Below are 16,155 nucleotides of genomic sequence, written 5' to 3'. Positions count from 1 at the left end.
GCGGGGGCCGCTGGGACATGTAGTCCCGGGCATGGCGCCCAGGGCGTGCGGCGCTCGCAGCAGCGCGCTCGGCGCGGCTGCACAGCGCCCGAGACCGCCGAGACAGCTGCGAGCCACCCTTGTCCGCCAGACCATGGCACCGAGTGACACATCCAGTCTTTCCTTACTCACCCCCAGGGCCGTGACAGCTCCCTGGGCTGCCAGTTCCAATGTCGAATCACCCTTTCCATGAATAAATTCTTCCTGACGTCCAACCAGCTCCCCTGGTGCAGTTTAAGATTATGTCCTGTCACTTGTTACCTCGGAGAAGAGCCCGATTCCCACCTGGCTGCACCCTCTTATCAGGACGCTGTAGGGAGCAAAAAGGTCACCCCAGGGCATTCCCTTCTCCAGCTCCCTCAGCCCTGCCTCACCACACTCGTGATCCAGACTCTTCCCCAGCTGCTGCCCTTCTCTGGTCCCACGAGCCAGGGCTGTGAGAGGGGAAGGTCAGCACACAGCCCACACTGCCCTCAGCACTGCTCCCACCGACACCTTACACAACCACAAACTAACAAACCTTGTTTGATAAAGCACAGGGGAAGTGGTAATTTAAAGCAACCTACAGTAAAACACCACTTCGAGCAACATGTGCTGCTACAGCATTACAAAAAAAGCCAAGCACTTCAAGCCACACCGTGAATTTTCCATACTGACTTCGGCACAAAAAAAGAGAGAAAAATAAAGAACTAATTGTAGAAATATCCAGGCATTTCCACCTTGACATCATCAGTATTTCAGCATAACAACTGTTTAAAAACCCACTCAAAACTCCCATGTAGGCCTTTTCCTATTGTCTGTTAACATTGACTACAACATTCATGCTCACAGGAACTTTCTGACCATGAGTGAAGGCTGGGGAGAAGCTGCAGAGAGCTGCACACACACCCTGTTAGCCCAACAGAGCCGTTCTTCTTCAGGTAACAGAAGTGAAAACAGTCTGCAGGGCCCTGATGGAGAAGATCCAAAGCCACAACACCCTGAGCCTGGCTGCTGTGCTTACACCAGCCCAACATCACCTCTCCCTTCCAGCAAAAGGCTCCAGAAGTGTCTGAACTACAAGCTCAGTCACAGCTTGGTCAGTTAACTGAAATAATAGACAGATGCTCAAGTGAAGAATTCAATGTATATTTATTATTCACAGTTAATTACTATCTACCAAATGCTGCTGCAGAGTTAAAGGATTAAGTACATAGGCCTTTTTTTTTATTTAAACACAGAAAATTTTTTTAATATATATACACACACAAGACATATGTCTGCAAGGCTGCATGATATACACCAATTCCAAAATAAGGAAACAATCAAATGGTCCAGGTGTAGAATGCCATAGATTCCTTTTCCAATCACTTTACAAAGTGGGAAGAAAGTGAGTGACAGCTAGCAAGGAGAGGGGGGAAAAGTAATACTCTATGGGGTAGCTCTCTCTTTCATTTGCTGGAAAATCAAAAGTGTAAGGCAGAGTTCATCTCAGGAGTAAAACTTTTGTAACACTCACTACAAAAAAAAGGCACCCTCCAACAAAAGACTGCCCGTGCTGAGGCAGGGCAGGAGGAGATCTCCGCTGCAGGGGGGGTGTGTTGGTGGGGTGAAGGGATCCAGCCAAATGGCCACCAAGGGAAAAACAACGCAACTGAAGATTGGCACAGAGAGCGCGGCGGGCTGATTGCTTTCCTTCTGTCCAATTTAATGTCACACTGCTCTGGTGAGGAGCAAAGGGCCACCAGAAACGCCCTGGGGGTGCAGGGTGGGGAGAACAGTCACACACAGCCTGCTGTGAATGGGAGCGGGCGGGGAGCTACTTCAACAGGAACACTGACCTGAGGAGGGAGGAGAGACTGGAGAACAGGGATGCCAACTCCACTTCTCAAGAGCAACACGACTGCAAATACTGCCTATCCAGGCCGAGGAGACAGGCTGATCACATGCATCACGTAGAAACATTCACTAAGAGCGTAAAGTTTTTTTCAAGCACTATTTCTTGAGGTTTCTCTGCATTATGAAATTTTCCACCAAAGGAATGTACATTTTGTAGGACATCTCAGGGTTATTATTTCTCAAATTCCCCCCTTAACCCTCCCTCCCCCAAATATTTTTCCTCATTTTCCCTCATCATAACTTTCCCCTTTCTCTTACTTCTTTTGAGGCTCCTGGTTGCAGCTCTCCACCTCTGAGCAGCCTAAGTTGCCACTTGAATGCCGTGATTTTATTTTCCTTGGAATAAGGGAAGTTGAACAGTAAGACAAATCTGAAGATTAAAGCTCCATCTCTGTTCGTAGATTTTTCTCAAGTGTCCATTGATAAAACCACCCTCCTTTGCCCCCTTCCCCCAAAGTATTTATTTACACATAGGCAGAAAAAAAATCCTCTGAAAAGCTCTGGACTGTCCTTTTAACTTAAAAAATAATAAAAAAGAAAATAAGGGGAAGGCACTATGTAAAAAATTACAGAATGTGCTCAACCGTACACCTTTAAGAAAAAACAAAAAAGCTGTCAGCACAGCATTAATAGACTTCAGTTGTACGTTGGAGTTTCTCAAAGCAGCTCTGTGACTCAAAAGTAAAAAATAGAACAAAAAGCCACACAACTCTTCTCCCTTCCTCTGTTTGGAAGCTGCTGAGCTTCAGAAGAAAGTGCCAAAGGAGAAGAGACAATAAAAATTAGATTAACACCTCATCTTTCCCAGGCAAGAAATGCTGAATGTTGAAGGCAAAAGCAGAAACTGATGATTTTTGTTTTTTTTTAAAGGCAGGACTGTGGATTTGGTTCTTCTCTCATGTCCCTTCATGTCAAATGAAGACCGTTTGCAGAGAGAGAAAATACCAGCAGAGTTTCTCCCTTTTCCTTTAACTGCATGGCTAGGACTTTATATGGCATTAAAACTTCATGCACTGATGGACAGAGGAGGAGAGGGAAACAAGAAGAGTTGTCATGGTGAGACTTTAAGTGACCTTAAAACACTCATTCGCAACAAGAGTGAATAAAAGGGGATAACCCAGGAGCAGCTGAGGAAATTTGTTATTTTCATTTTTTTCTCTCTCTCTCCTATTTTCCTTTTTTTTTTTTTTTTTCCTTTAAGATAAGTTTTGGTGTGTAAGTTGAACTCTTCCCCCCGCCCCTGAAGTTCCGTACTGAGGGAAGGAGGATCACCTCATGGTGACAGGTGACTCTGGTTTTACTGCCATGTGATTTTTACGTCACTGGCTGCAGTTAGGCTCTGTATGTGTATTTACTGTTTCTCTGGTTTCCTTAAATAATCTCTAATATTTATCTCTAGATGTTCCGGTTCACTGGGGTCACGTAGTTGCGTGGGAACATGCCCGTCTGTCCACGGCACGCTCCCTTCCACCAGTTGGGGTCAGAATTGTCAAGGACTTGGATAAAGTCTCCGCGATGGAAGCCCAGCTCTCCTTCCTCTTGGGGATCAAAATCAAACAGGGCCTGAACATATGTTGGTTGCTGAAAGGGGAACAAGAAACACACACAGTGAGAATTATCCACAGCACTCCAGGCACCTGCTCCTGCGGGCAGATGTCTTACACTGAACATTAACAATAAACATTTGGGCTACTCCCTTTCCCTGCAAGCCAGCTCCCAACAGTTGCAACAAGGTGCTAAAACAGTAACAGATAGGCTATAGAACACCTCAGAAAAAGGTCAAGTTTCCGTGTAAGAATTGAAATAGCGCAGATGATTCCGATGTTTTTCTAGTATTTTTCACTCTTTGTGGTCTATTGTAAATCTGTGTTCTATAACAATACAATAATACTGCTGTTTACTTGTCCTGTTTTCATAATTGACAGCACACATATTATTGATCTACACATAGTTCCCCCTAAAAACTGGATGTTGACATTTTACACATTTTCCTTAACTCTTCTGTCACAGAACATTTTGCCTGGTCAGCAAGTCTTCCCTTCTGATGGAAAAGCTAACAGTTAATTTAAAATACATTTGCAGTCTTAAAATCATGAGGCCAGGAAGTTCCCTTCATGCTTGTCCTTTTCAGCCAGCTGTTTTCTCACCCTCTGTTTATCCCGCACCTGGCAGCACAGAGTCAGGTGTTAAGTTCAGACAAACTGTGACAAAGTTTCCTGTGGCACCTGGACAGCTACACCAATTCCACACCCTTGTCTTCAGGCTAGAACCAGCATGCTGCACAAGGAAGCAAAAGGATTTACCCAGAACTGACAAAACATACAGTTACATGAAATACAACACTCTGATTGATCTGGGAAATGGAACAAAAGAAAGAATTGGATATACACAAGCTGCTCTGCTGGCACTTGACAACAGTTTTTGGATTCTCTTCACACTGGCTAGATCCAAACAAGGGATGCTCCATATACTGTAACCACCTCTTCATGAAAGCCCAATATCAAAGCCTCACTGAGGGCTGCACTTCTGGCTATGATCAGGTATAAATCAGAACAGAATCACAGAATTCTTTAGGCTAAAGAAGACCTTCAAAAATCACCAAGTCCAACCATTAGCCCAGCACTTCCCTATCCTTTCTTACTGTGCCCTACAACAGGAGCAAGTTCATTTTTAATTCACAGGAATGTTGCTGCAACAGAATCTATAAACATTAAAACAAGCCAAATGTTCAAGCAGCAACAATAACTTTGCCTCAACTCCAGGGAGACCAGGAGTGCAGGTAGGCTTTACACAAGAATGCAGCTTACTTACCAGTAAAATTTTGACTGCAAAATCTAAAGATACACTTCCATAGGTAAAAAAACCAGTCAGCTTCTTTCTTACTCTAAAATGCAATCCCACTTCAGACTGTGGTTGCAATAGCCTGAGCAGGGCACTCTACAGGGACACTTCTCTTACCTGTGGCACCTGCTCAATGTCCCGGAGAAATATTTGCTGGTTCCTGGAGACAGATGTAGATCTGTGATAATCTACCAGCTCGTTCAATGAATTGAACTTCACCACCCAAAGGAAATACTTGCCAGCCCCATCTCTAAGCACCTTGAAGTGCTGTACATCATTTCCAAACCTGTATGGAAAGAATGAAGAACATAAAAGAGCACATTATTAGCCATGGGGAACTCCTTTTGGGATCATCAGCACACAGTTTGGAATGAAAAGGCCTTCAGAGCACAGTGAAAACTGTCAGTGACATCGATAACATAGATGCAATCCCACAGCTGGCATCACACATACTTCTTGATGTATGTTACATATGCCATCACCTGTGTTGCTGAAGATGGTGCAGAATCCCAAGGACAAATACCAGGGATGTTGCACGGTCACAGCAACACAGCTGCACCCTGGTGCTTTCCACTTCACATCCCCAAACACAGAATTGCTAGTCAAACAGCACAAGCACTTTGGTTTAGCTCTTCACACCCAGCAGTTTCACCACTGACTCAAGCCACTCTCAATCTGTGTTACTCTTGCCATGGCTCTCTGCTTCTCACAGCCCCAATCCCTCCCTCCCACAGCACCACTGGGTACGTGCAACAATGCAATGCATAAGCACCAGTCCCATTACAGGCAAATTCCTGGGAAAACACTGCCACAGGGAGAGCAGAATTGGCTCCTTTGGCAACCAGAATGGACTTGTGCAAAAGTCTCTCTTATGAAACAAAAGGACCTCTCTGGTCTTTAAAAAAAAACCCAAAACAAAATGTAACAGGAGAAAAACTCCTCAAACCCTGAAGTGCTCAAAGGTGATGCTGCACACATAAACCAGCAGCTTCAGTTCTGTGTTAACAATTTTTTTTCCGACAAATGATGGCATTCAATTGAAGCTACACTTCCAACAGTTTTACTCTGAATAAAGAGGAACTCTGGAGAGGTCTCCTGGGATTTTTCAGATGAATGGCACATTGGTAATTTTACTTCAGCTTAAAACACTAAAAACAGAAGACAACTGTTCCCCCTTGGCATGCATGGCTCCAACACATTAGTGGGGAAAGCAGACATTGCCTTGAAACAACTCCTGGGTGCTGCTTCTGCTTTGCCTTCCTCAACCTGTAAGCTTCTCACCATTCCAAATCCTACAGATGTTTAGGAAAAGGACTTTCCTAAGTTATACAAACAGTAAAAAACACCCAACTGAGACATTACCACCAGATGGCAACACCAGGCTGAACAGGCGGGCCCAGCTATGCCATTGTAACTTTCTGTTTCTTAAAGGAATGCACTTTGTGCAACTGAAGCTTCCATTCATATCTAATATTCCAGCCCGGATGACTCTATTCAAGACAAAAATATAAACATCTCTAAAATCAGTGGCTTTAATCCAGTTTGCTGGCATGACTCAGTACTGCTGTACAGAAGGACAAAAATTTGGATACAGACCAGAGATGACCAAAAAAAAAAAAAATCTTGTTGAGACAGATCACTGACAGCCACAGAAAACAGAGCCAGCTGGAATTGTGCATAAATAATAAAAATGTAATGATTATAAAGAAAATCTTGCTTATTTATGATACAAAATGAAGATTATAGAAAAAAAAATTTAAAAAAGAAAACAGCCAAAATCAACTGCTGAGGACAGATTCCTTCCCATCTCCATCCTACATTAAATCACTTCACATATATTTTCAAGTTTCTAATACCTCTATTTGAGTGATTTCAGATCAGATAATCACAGAATTGCTTGTGTTGGGAATCACCTAAGGACCACCTCATTCCAACCCTCATGGGCAGGAATACCTTCTAGACCAGGCTGCTCCAAAACCTTGTCCAACCTGGCATTTAACATTTCCGGGGATGGGGCAGGCACAGCTTCTTTGGGCAACCTGCGCCATGGCCTCACCACCCTCACAGAGACAAATTTCTTCCTAACCCATATGTAATATACTCATAAGAGCTCAAATGGACCTCTGGATACACAGCTCCATCTTCCAGTGCTAGTCAATGGGAATATTACCATGTGCCAAGCAGAGAAAAACATACTTGCAAATGTACAACACAGAGGGAAGATAAAGTAATAACTTGCACTGCAGAGGAGGAATGAAGGAGGATGGGAGGTTGTCCACACTGGGTGCTTTGTGGCTCTAAGAGGGAGGAATGGGATCCACAAAGAAGCCACCAGACAGTCAGTGCCTGGGCCTGTGTGAGCCATGTGCCACCAGGTCAGTCCAGTGGGCTCACTGCAAACCAGAGCAAAGACGTTTGTTCTATTAGAGAGGGAATAAATGTCACTAGAAGAATAAGAATGCTATAGGGTGTGAAGATTCACAGTCTCTAGACAGAGAGGCATAATGCTGTCTCTCAGGATTTCTTGGAGAAGCACAGAGAGAAGAAGATAAAACAACCTTTATCTCTGCTCCTTTGTTTTCCCCATGTAGAATGTGGTGTGGAGAGTGTTTACCTGCAGTGATTGCTGGGTTGGATTCTGGTGAAGGGTGTTTGGGTTCAATGACCAGTGGGATCCAGCTGTGTCTCGGACTCTCAGCAGAGAGTCACGAGTTTGAGTTAGATAGGTAAGTAAGAAGTAAGTATGTAGAATAGTATAGTATCTCTTTAAATTGTATATTAAATGTAATATACTATAGTTTTAATAAAGTTATCCTTCAGCCTTCTGATCTGGAGCCAGATATCATAATTTCTTCCCTGTATCTGGGGTTTGCAGCATTTTTACTATAATAGGGCATCTGTGAGATGAGATTATTCCTGCTCCTGTTGACAATCACCTGCCCTTTACTCACCAGTCCAAAGGAGCAGCAGATGCCTGATTAGCACACAATTGCTCCTGGGCATGACTTACTTGACTGAGAGGGAGAAGTCCCCAGGAGCACTCTCACTCTCCCTGATGAGGAAGGCACCATCGTGTCTCTGTTTACCCAACATTTCTTCAGCCTTCGCTCGGGGAATCTTTCCAAAAAACCACCTGTGTGGGGAGGAAAAGAAAACAATAGAAAAAGTTAAGAATTTTAATCCATTCATGGAAGAGCCAGAAACGCCACAGCTCCGGAAACAAGATCTTGTCTATGCACTGCTCCATCCTGCACACATGGAAAGTGCATTTTGTATCTAAATCAATTTGTTGTCTCTTTCAGATCAGATGGTAAAACACATCTACTTCAGCAGAGAGAATCAGTATCTTCATCCAGCAGCTGTGTGTTCCTGCAGCCCAGAGTCCAATCTCTGAGCCCTGCCAGAGTCCTATGGTCCGAGACAAGTATCATCTGTCAGATAGCTGAGGTAAGTGCCAGGACTGCAGTTACAGACCAAGTGAGAAAAGTTCCTTCAAGGTCTCTCTGCTCCGCTGCAGAGGAGTGCTGAGCTAGGCATGGATTCCATTCCAGAAAAGATGCTGATGCCACTTGTTTCAGGAGACTCTTTTCTCGCTTTCTCCCACAGGCAGGACAATCCAGGAGCTTTCACAGGAGAGTCACATGAAGTAGCAGCCTTATGCAAACCACATCCAAAATTCTCACCAGCCACAGGCTGACCATGACACCAAGGCTGAACCTACCTCAGGCCACCAGATCATCAGCACTGACCAACAGACTGGTCACGGGATCCTTGCCCCCATTCACATTTGCATTTCCAGACTAATCCAAGATTAAAGGCAAAGAAGGGATGAGTGGTAGGTCACATGGCATGAGGAAAGCAGAAGCATCTTCACAACTAAAAAGCAAAGCTTTCAGCTTTGAGGAACAGATCACACAGGACAGCAGCACTTATCACACCCATACCCACGCAGATGACTGACCTTAGAGGAGAGCATTTCATAACAAGAGCTCCACTCACACAGCCCACTGTCTGCAGTGAAGGTTTTGCTGCAGCAACAAGGCAGAAGTTGCAGAATCCTTGAAACAGTCATTCTTAAGAGAAGCTGGAGCTCTTGTGACGTCAAGAAGTCACCAGATCTTTTTCTCTAAGGGCAAGCTACCTCTAGAGCTGAAGAAGGACTGATTACTTGGTTACCAAACACACTCCACTTGCTTGAAACTCTCAGTGTGTTTTATCCCTTGAAATAAAAAGGAAAAGCTTCCTCCCTCAACCATCCTATTTCCAGTGGTTAAGAATTTCATGGCATTTTGTACATTCTAGGTGGCTTAGCACATGTGCTGCTTGTTGGTACCTGAGGTGAGGTGGTGGCAGATCACCATGGGAGATCCACCTGCCCCTCACTGCACTCTGCTGCCCACAAAAATCAATCAAGAGAAACTATTAAGTGAAACTCCTTCAGAATTCAAAGATAGTATTTAATTTCCTGGGCTTTTGGCACTACTGTCAGAAAGACAGGGAAGTCCTGAATTTTTTCTCTGTCAAATGCTGCTTGAAGTAAGCTTTTTATTATGATTTTAGGTATCTTGCCCTAATTCTTGTTTACAAAGTATCTTAATACTGTTTAGTTCTCAAATAATTCTCAATTACTCATGTGACAGTTTCATCTTGAACACAAACAAAAAACAACTTCACCTTTCTCTATAAAGGAAAACCTGAAAGAGCTTAATAGAATCCTTCCTGAAGCCTCAACAGTTTACCTGTTTCCCCCCTAAATTTTACTGAATCACTACAAAGTACAAGTGTACCATTCTTTTAAATGAAGTAACACTTACGAAGTGACTATGCCAAACTACGTAAGTTTTCTGCTAGCTGCTTCTAAGGCACTTCAAATAGACTAAAAATATTTCAAAATTCTTGAGCTTCCTTGCAGTTCTGTAGCTTTACTACCACATTAGCCAGAGTAAAAGAACCTCAATTAAATGAAAACTCCAGAGATGAAACAAAGTTATTCTGCAGGACTGCTGTCTACTTAAGAATACAGTTGTAAAGCAGCAGAAGTGTTGTGCATATGTTTGCTACAGAATGTCTAAAAATATTAACATATATCACAGGATGTCAGAAATCACTTGTGGAGAACTAGGCAAAGTGACAACGACATTCCCACAACTTTTCTTCTGAAGGGCAAGCCTGATAAGGCTTGACTCCAACAAGCCCTGTAATGCAGGTGAAACTCATCCTGTCAGCACTGCAGAAGCAAAGCAGGCATTCCTGCTGATGCTGCACAGCCAGAGGGAGCTGCACGGATTGTAGAGCCCAGGTTCTCATCGCTTCCAGCCTCCCCTCCATCGGCACTTTGGCAATTCCTTCGGCTTCACTTCGCACAATCATTTCACTTGGCCGAGTTCCTCCACAGAAATTACAATGCTGCAAAGTGAGACTTCAGCAATATCCCCAGGACAAGCTGATAACAAACACAAAGACCTCAGACAGCCTGGATCAGATCCATAGTGTGTTTCATAAACAGCAAAGTCTTCCCCTGTCCTCTTCAAGCGCAAGGTGTTGCTGTGCCTTCAAAGTAACCTCCCTGCCCAGAGCTTCCTGTAGCTCTTCTCTGTCCTGCCTAGTTCTGCTCAGTCTTTGCTTTGTTAATTGAGGTGGTAATTCAGATTAACCCTTCAGGTTAATCCCCAGGTAAGTCTGGTCACTGAAAAGTGTCACATTTTCCTTTTAGCTTCATTTGCTGGTAGTTAAAAAGTGATCTGTAAGATTTGCGAAATACAAGGAAGGAGAAACATGGCATTTAATACCAGCTGTGCAGTTGAAGATTTAAATCTTGGATTTTAGGACAGGATTTAAAGCCATAATCAGTTGCTTTATTTCCAAAACCTCTTGAAAACAATTTGATAATACCATGAGCAAAGGAACATTCTCTTTCTCACTGCTCAGCTGCCTGCAGTTTGCTTTTTGTATGACCTATATGACTAGAGAGCTCTGCACTACAGCTAAGTCAACATTATGCTATAAAAACTTTTGCATAATTTCCCAGAGTTGTTAAAATGCAGTAGCTAAGACTCCCAGCATTGCTGACACATGACACTGCCTCCATCCAGATGCCATCAGCAGTTCAAAATATCTTCAGATAAAATCAAATTAACTATGCTTAAAAACCAATACCAAATTCGCCCACTTGAAGGCTCAAATATTGTTCATTCCCTTTTGGTATAAAAACAAGTGGAAAACTGATAGCTCTATTCCTCTAAAACAAAACACCATGGAAGATCATAGAATAAACTGATCATTGTAGGAGACATCACTGCAGGATAAGTCAAATGCCTGGAAAATTTTAAGGAGAAGGTACAAGCATCAAATAAATGTGAATGAAATTGCAATGTGGATTTGTGATCCCCTGTGGACTGGTACAATCAGGGTAAACCAGACATGTTACGACAGAAAACAAAGGTTTAAACAATTTCAGAATTTTCTTGTGTGTCCTTGCTTCACTTCCCACTTGGCTACCATAAAGTATGACACCTCTTCTTCTTTCTTGGGGCCAGGCCCTCAGAAGCTTCCTTCTGCTGTTTCGAAAGGGCCCTTAGAAAAATAATTCTTGATTGCATTTAACTGCAATATCTTCATTATATAATGACAGTCAACACTTATATAAATCATCAGTTTTTGTCAGCAAATGAAATGCTACAGCTCCTTGTAAAACTCCTGATTACAGGTTTTGCTTCTCCCTCCTAAACCTCCCTTTGAATCTGTTATCCAGAGCTTGCTGTTCTTGTTCAGATGTTGCAGGATCTCAGAGGTTGGCAGAACCAAAATTTAGCAGAAGACAGCAGAAACACATAAACTGACACAAAGAAAATACCCAGTCATGTAATACTACAGTTTTCATAGGCTGGGTTCATTACACCTGGGGGGAAAGGTTTGAAGTAGTTACTGAAACACAGCTCTTTGGAGCAGCAGTTCAAGGCAACAATACTCGTGTAACAGCACTTTGAGGTCAGCCTGTTTAGTGAGGAAGGTGTTGGACCAGATTACTGTTACAGGTCCTGTCCAACCTTAAAATTCTGTGATTCTATACTCAGGATGTGACAGACATGCTACAAGTTCAGCTCCAAATACCCTTCATCTTTTGCAGTGCTGTGAATGCCATGATTTTTACACTTAGTTGCTCAGTGAGTAAAACTGAGAATCATCACAAGAACACAGACTCTTTTCTTGGGGCAGTGGTAGTAAAAACTCTCTACTAAAGGTTTTTTTGCTGGTTTATGGCTGCTAACTTCCAAGGTTGTTCTGACCATAAAAAACACCAGAGCAAACACCAGAAAAGCCTCCCAAAACATCCTGCTATGCAGCTACTATGAAAGGAGTAAAAGCAAACACTACAGCCAGAGACACACAACTCATCAGGAGTCCTTTATCTGTCCATACACTTGAGTAGAGCTGGTAAAATTTTAGCAGAAAACCATCCTTCTGTTTGTGAGGATGCCCAGAGTAACACCAAGACAGCCAATCCCATAAGATCTACTTACGGATGGGGTTTCATTTCTATGTAGTTCTTGGGAATGAAGCCGTCTTTTCCATTGAGTTCTGCCTTGTACCAATTCTGATCGCATTCTTCATTCAAAACCTGGAGGAAAGAAGCAAACAAAAATTAAGCTTGAGATACATTCAAGATACAAGCAAGAATGATGAAGGTACCTGGTTAATCCTTCCCATTTGTGTTGAGCAGTTTTTGCATTAAAGACATTCAAACAGCAAATGTAGATGAATAAAGTTTCTTCTTTTTATTTTTGAAGGGGATATTTTTCTCGCTGTAATTTCAAAAGTGAACAAAAGATCAGGAGTCACAAGAGAGGAGCCACATGAAAAGGTAGTTTTAAAAAGCACAAATTGATATTTCAAAGCATACTTGCTCTAAAAACTTTGCTGCTTTATTTTTCATTGAACTTCTGTTAACTGGTACGGTGCAATAGCCAAGCCTGGTGCACTGACTCTGCCCTGAAAGCAATCTCTCCAATATTGTATTATGTTCTGTAAATAAAGCCATGCTATTGTTTGAAATGACCTCTCCTCAAGATGACTTTTGTGTTTGTCAACACACACAAAAAAAAAAATCCTCAGATCACAAAAGTATCACATGATTAGCATTGCCTGAATGCAGGAAGATGAGGAAATGCAAAGAGAAAGAAACACAAATGCAAATCCAGATATCACATACTACACACACAGAGTTAAGGTGAAGATATCCAAAAACCCTCAAACTCTTTTGCTATGCCATTATGTTTCTTTATTTCAAGGGTGGTGAAAGGAAATTAAAAAAAAAAGAAAGAGAAAGTAAAAGCAGACAAGAATTTGCAAGTGCATGTCTCATTCTTACAGTTGACTGAAGTGCATCAGAAAATTAAACTCTAAAGATCACTGCTTGCTGCCTTTCAAAACTGTGACACACCACCACCCTAAATCTGCCTCACTGCTGACGGCTATGTATGACAGATAAAAACCTCAAAACCTACCGAAATGAAATGTGGCAAAGGAAAGAGAGCAAAATGTGAGCATCCTCAGCAAATTACAGGGAATAATAGTTATCTGGATGTTCCTTCACTCCCAAGGGAAGAGGCTGATGGGATGTACATTCCCCACGTGCCAGAACTTCCACTGGGGAGCTAGCATAGCAGCAGGGTCACATCTACAGAACTCAGGTGAGCAAAGATTTTTTGGCCTCTTTAAGGCCCATTTCTGGATATTTTCAGCTGAAGAGGCTTTAACACTTCAAAGATCCCAAGTACTTACATGTGGATGAAACATTCAAACTGTCCTTTGTGCAGTTACTACTTTGGGCTTCCATGCATTTATGTACAAGCACTGCTCCAGCACACAGCAGAATTCTCAGTCTTTCAGTTGGGATAATTTGAACACAGGTCATAAGCAGTTCAAGCATGGCTCTGTTACAGGCTCTGAGGTAAGAGCTCCCACATGGAGAGCTGCCCTGGATCAGCTGATGTCTGCTGGACTGCCTTGGAATTGCAGGACTGGGACCTGGGCAGGGACTGATTCCTCAACATGAAATACAGGCAGAGACACCAGCAGGAGTTCTGGGATACTGAACAAGGACAACAGAGATCAAAAATAGGTGCATCAAAAAGTGAACTGCGCCAAGACCTGGGAGGGCATGAGCTGAAGAGAAGATCTGTAACTCAGTCATGTAAAGATTTCAGCACATAGCTTCCAAGAATCAGCAATTTGGGGCTGTTCTGTACCTCAAGCTGCCTTCACTAGAGTCCTGTACAATAGAATACAATTCAAGCACAGCATATTTTAATATGATTTCTAATAAACCAAATCTTACACAACGGTGTGCATTCCTTTATCAGAGATATCTCCCATGAGCTTTGATAAGCTCATGTGCTACAGACCATCACCATTAGAAAGCAGTTAAGTGATCTGGCAGTCTGTTCTTTTCCCAGAAAGAATGGGTAAATTGTCTTTTCACCTGAACAACAGTGCCACAGTTTTGGGGGTTTGGCAGTAGGTATTAAAAAGTTATCAGAAATTCTAACACCCAAATGTAAATTATTTTAATGAGTTTTATCTTGCTCTGAAGATATGCTAATAGATTTGGAGGAGCCAAATCACATCGGGCTTGGGGTACTCATTAATGTCTGGCCTGAAGCCAAACGCCAGCAAGAGAGCAGTGCTGAGGGATGCATTAAAGCTTTGTGACCAGAATAAAAAAGTAGCTGATTAAAGGCAGGGTAAGGTAACTGCCTATATATCTGCACATCCAACCTGTTCAGGGGACTTCTGCTGTAGTAATGAGCCCTCCACAGCTCCCCCCTGAGCGGCTGTGTTTGCTCCCAAGACCTTTTCCTGCCTCACACCCAGCCCGTTGTCCTTTCTAGGATCATTTTAACGAGCTGTCACAGCTCCATTCACACCCTGGCGGGCAGCCAAGGATCCATGCCCTGGTTATAGACCTGAGAGCTCATACACACACACACACACTCACCCTTAAACACCCCTGGGTTCCCCTTTCTGCTCTTCCAGAGAGAATAGGACACACTGTTTGCTTTCCAAAGCTCCACGTTCCTGATTCATTTCAGCAGGAGTCATCTCCACAACACAGATCTACAAAACCACTTCTTCTGACAGTGTCAGACACCCATGAAGCTGCCACCAATGCTTAGCCAAGCAAAACTGACTTGTACTGAAGTGCCTTAAATTCAGGACAACTTTGCAGTCACATGCACAAGGCTGGAATTCTGGTAGTTCCTATGAAGTTATGGAGCTATTATCATGAAAACTAACAGTCCTGTAAAATTTCAGCTTTCAAAAAAAATTATGCCACTAACATCCTTTAGTGAAATGTAACTAAAAAGTAACATAGGAAAAAATACACATAGGAATCTTGTGCATTGATGTATCTGTCTTTGATGTTTACATCGACAGTGCTCTCTTTATTTTAAATCATAAATCCACTGAAATGAAAGAACTGACTTTAAGTAATTAAACCATTTTACTGCAAAACGTTTTTATGAAAAGCACAAAGTAAGTTCATCTATTCTATACTTCCAAGTGACTTCCAGATAATAAGCCATATTGAAATTTATCATCTGGATATTAAAACGCAGTGCTATGCCTCTAAGAAAAATAATGATTCTTAACTGAATTGCAGTAAGATTTCCCTGGATTTACCAAAACTACAAAATTTAATCTAAGTACCACATACATCACTAGATTTTGCTTTGAATAATTCGCCAAGTATAAAACAAAAAGACAAATAAATTAAGTAACAAAATTAAACTAAAGATTCACTGCTCCAAATTGGACAGCCTTCAACATCTGCAAAAAAGCTGAAACTTTGTTTTAGATCAACTGATGAGAACTGCTTCTCTTTGGGTAGGTCAAAAGCTAAAGCGTTCCCCTGCATCCAATCCCACAGCTGCCATAGATCCAACCAGGTCTATGGCAGAGCGACTCTTCCTTTCACACTGGGGCGTCTGTGCCCGAGAGGAGGAAGGAGGAAGGGTATTTTTATCCCCTCCATTTGAAGCCATGCTGCCATGTGATGTCCTCAGCCCACAGTCAGCCCTGTTTTACAGTAAGAGTGGCTCAACTGTGCCCCGCAGTTTCCCAGTTTGATGACAGCTCTTACCAACAAAAGCCCATCTGTTCCCATGGAAATGGGGAAGAGGCACCACAGAAGAGTTGCAGCAAGGCAGTTCCCAAGCTTCAGCTAGAACATTTCACACACAGCAACCATCCCCAGCCATGCTCAATTCCATACCTAGTAAGTATTTCCAAGCACACCCATGGGAATTGTATACCAGTCTCAAACCTCTCAAAACCAAACCACTTTCAGGAACACACAGGCACTAAACTGGAACACAACAAGCAGATTTGGCTTAG

General features: G+C 42.7%; 1 protein-coding gene across 1 annotated transcript in view; it reads right to left on the bottom strand.

Annotated features, from left to right (window-relative positions):
• Positions 1 to 1,151: 1,151 nt before the first annotated feature.
• The window catches only part of GRB2 (growth factor receptor bound protein 2), a 50,510-nt gene continuing 35,506 nt past the window's right edge, over positions 1,152 to 16,155 (bottom strand). Inside the window, exons 3-6 of the mRNA XM_021554434.2 lie at positions 12,279 to 12,376; positions 7,769 to 7,891; positions 4,876 to 5,044; positions 1,152 to 3,498 (exon numbers count right to left, since the gene is read on the bottom strand). Of these exons, the coding sequence (XP_021410109.1) occupies positions 3,313 to 3,498; positions 4,876 to 5,044; positions 7,769 to 7,891; positions 12,279 to 12,376 (576 nt within the window). The 3' untranslated portion in view covers positions 1,152 to 3,312. The remainder of the gene's footprint in view (positions 3,499 to 4,875; positions 5,045 to 7,768; positions 7,892 to 12,278; positions 12,377 to 16,155) is intronic.

This window comes from Lonchura striata, chromosome 19 (assembly GCF_046129695.1).
Source record: "Lonchura striata isolate bLonStr1 chromosome 19, bLonStr1.mat, whole genome shotgun sequence".
Classification (NCBI taxonomy): Eukaryota; Metazoa; Chordata; class Aves; order Passeriformes; family Estrildidae; genus Lonchura; species Lonchura striata.
Note: the sequence above shows the minus strand (reverse complement) of the source record. Positions and strands in the feature narration are given on the sequence as shown.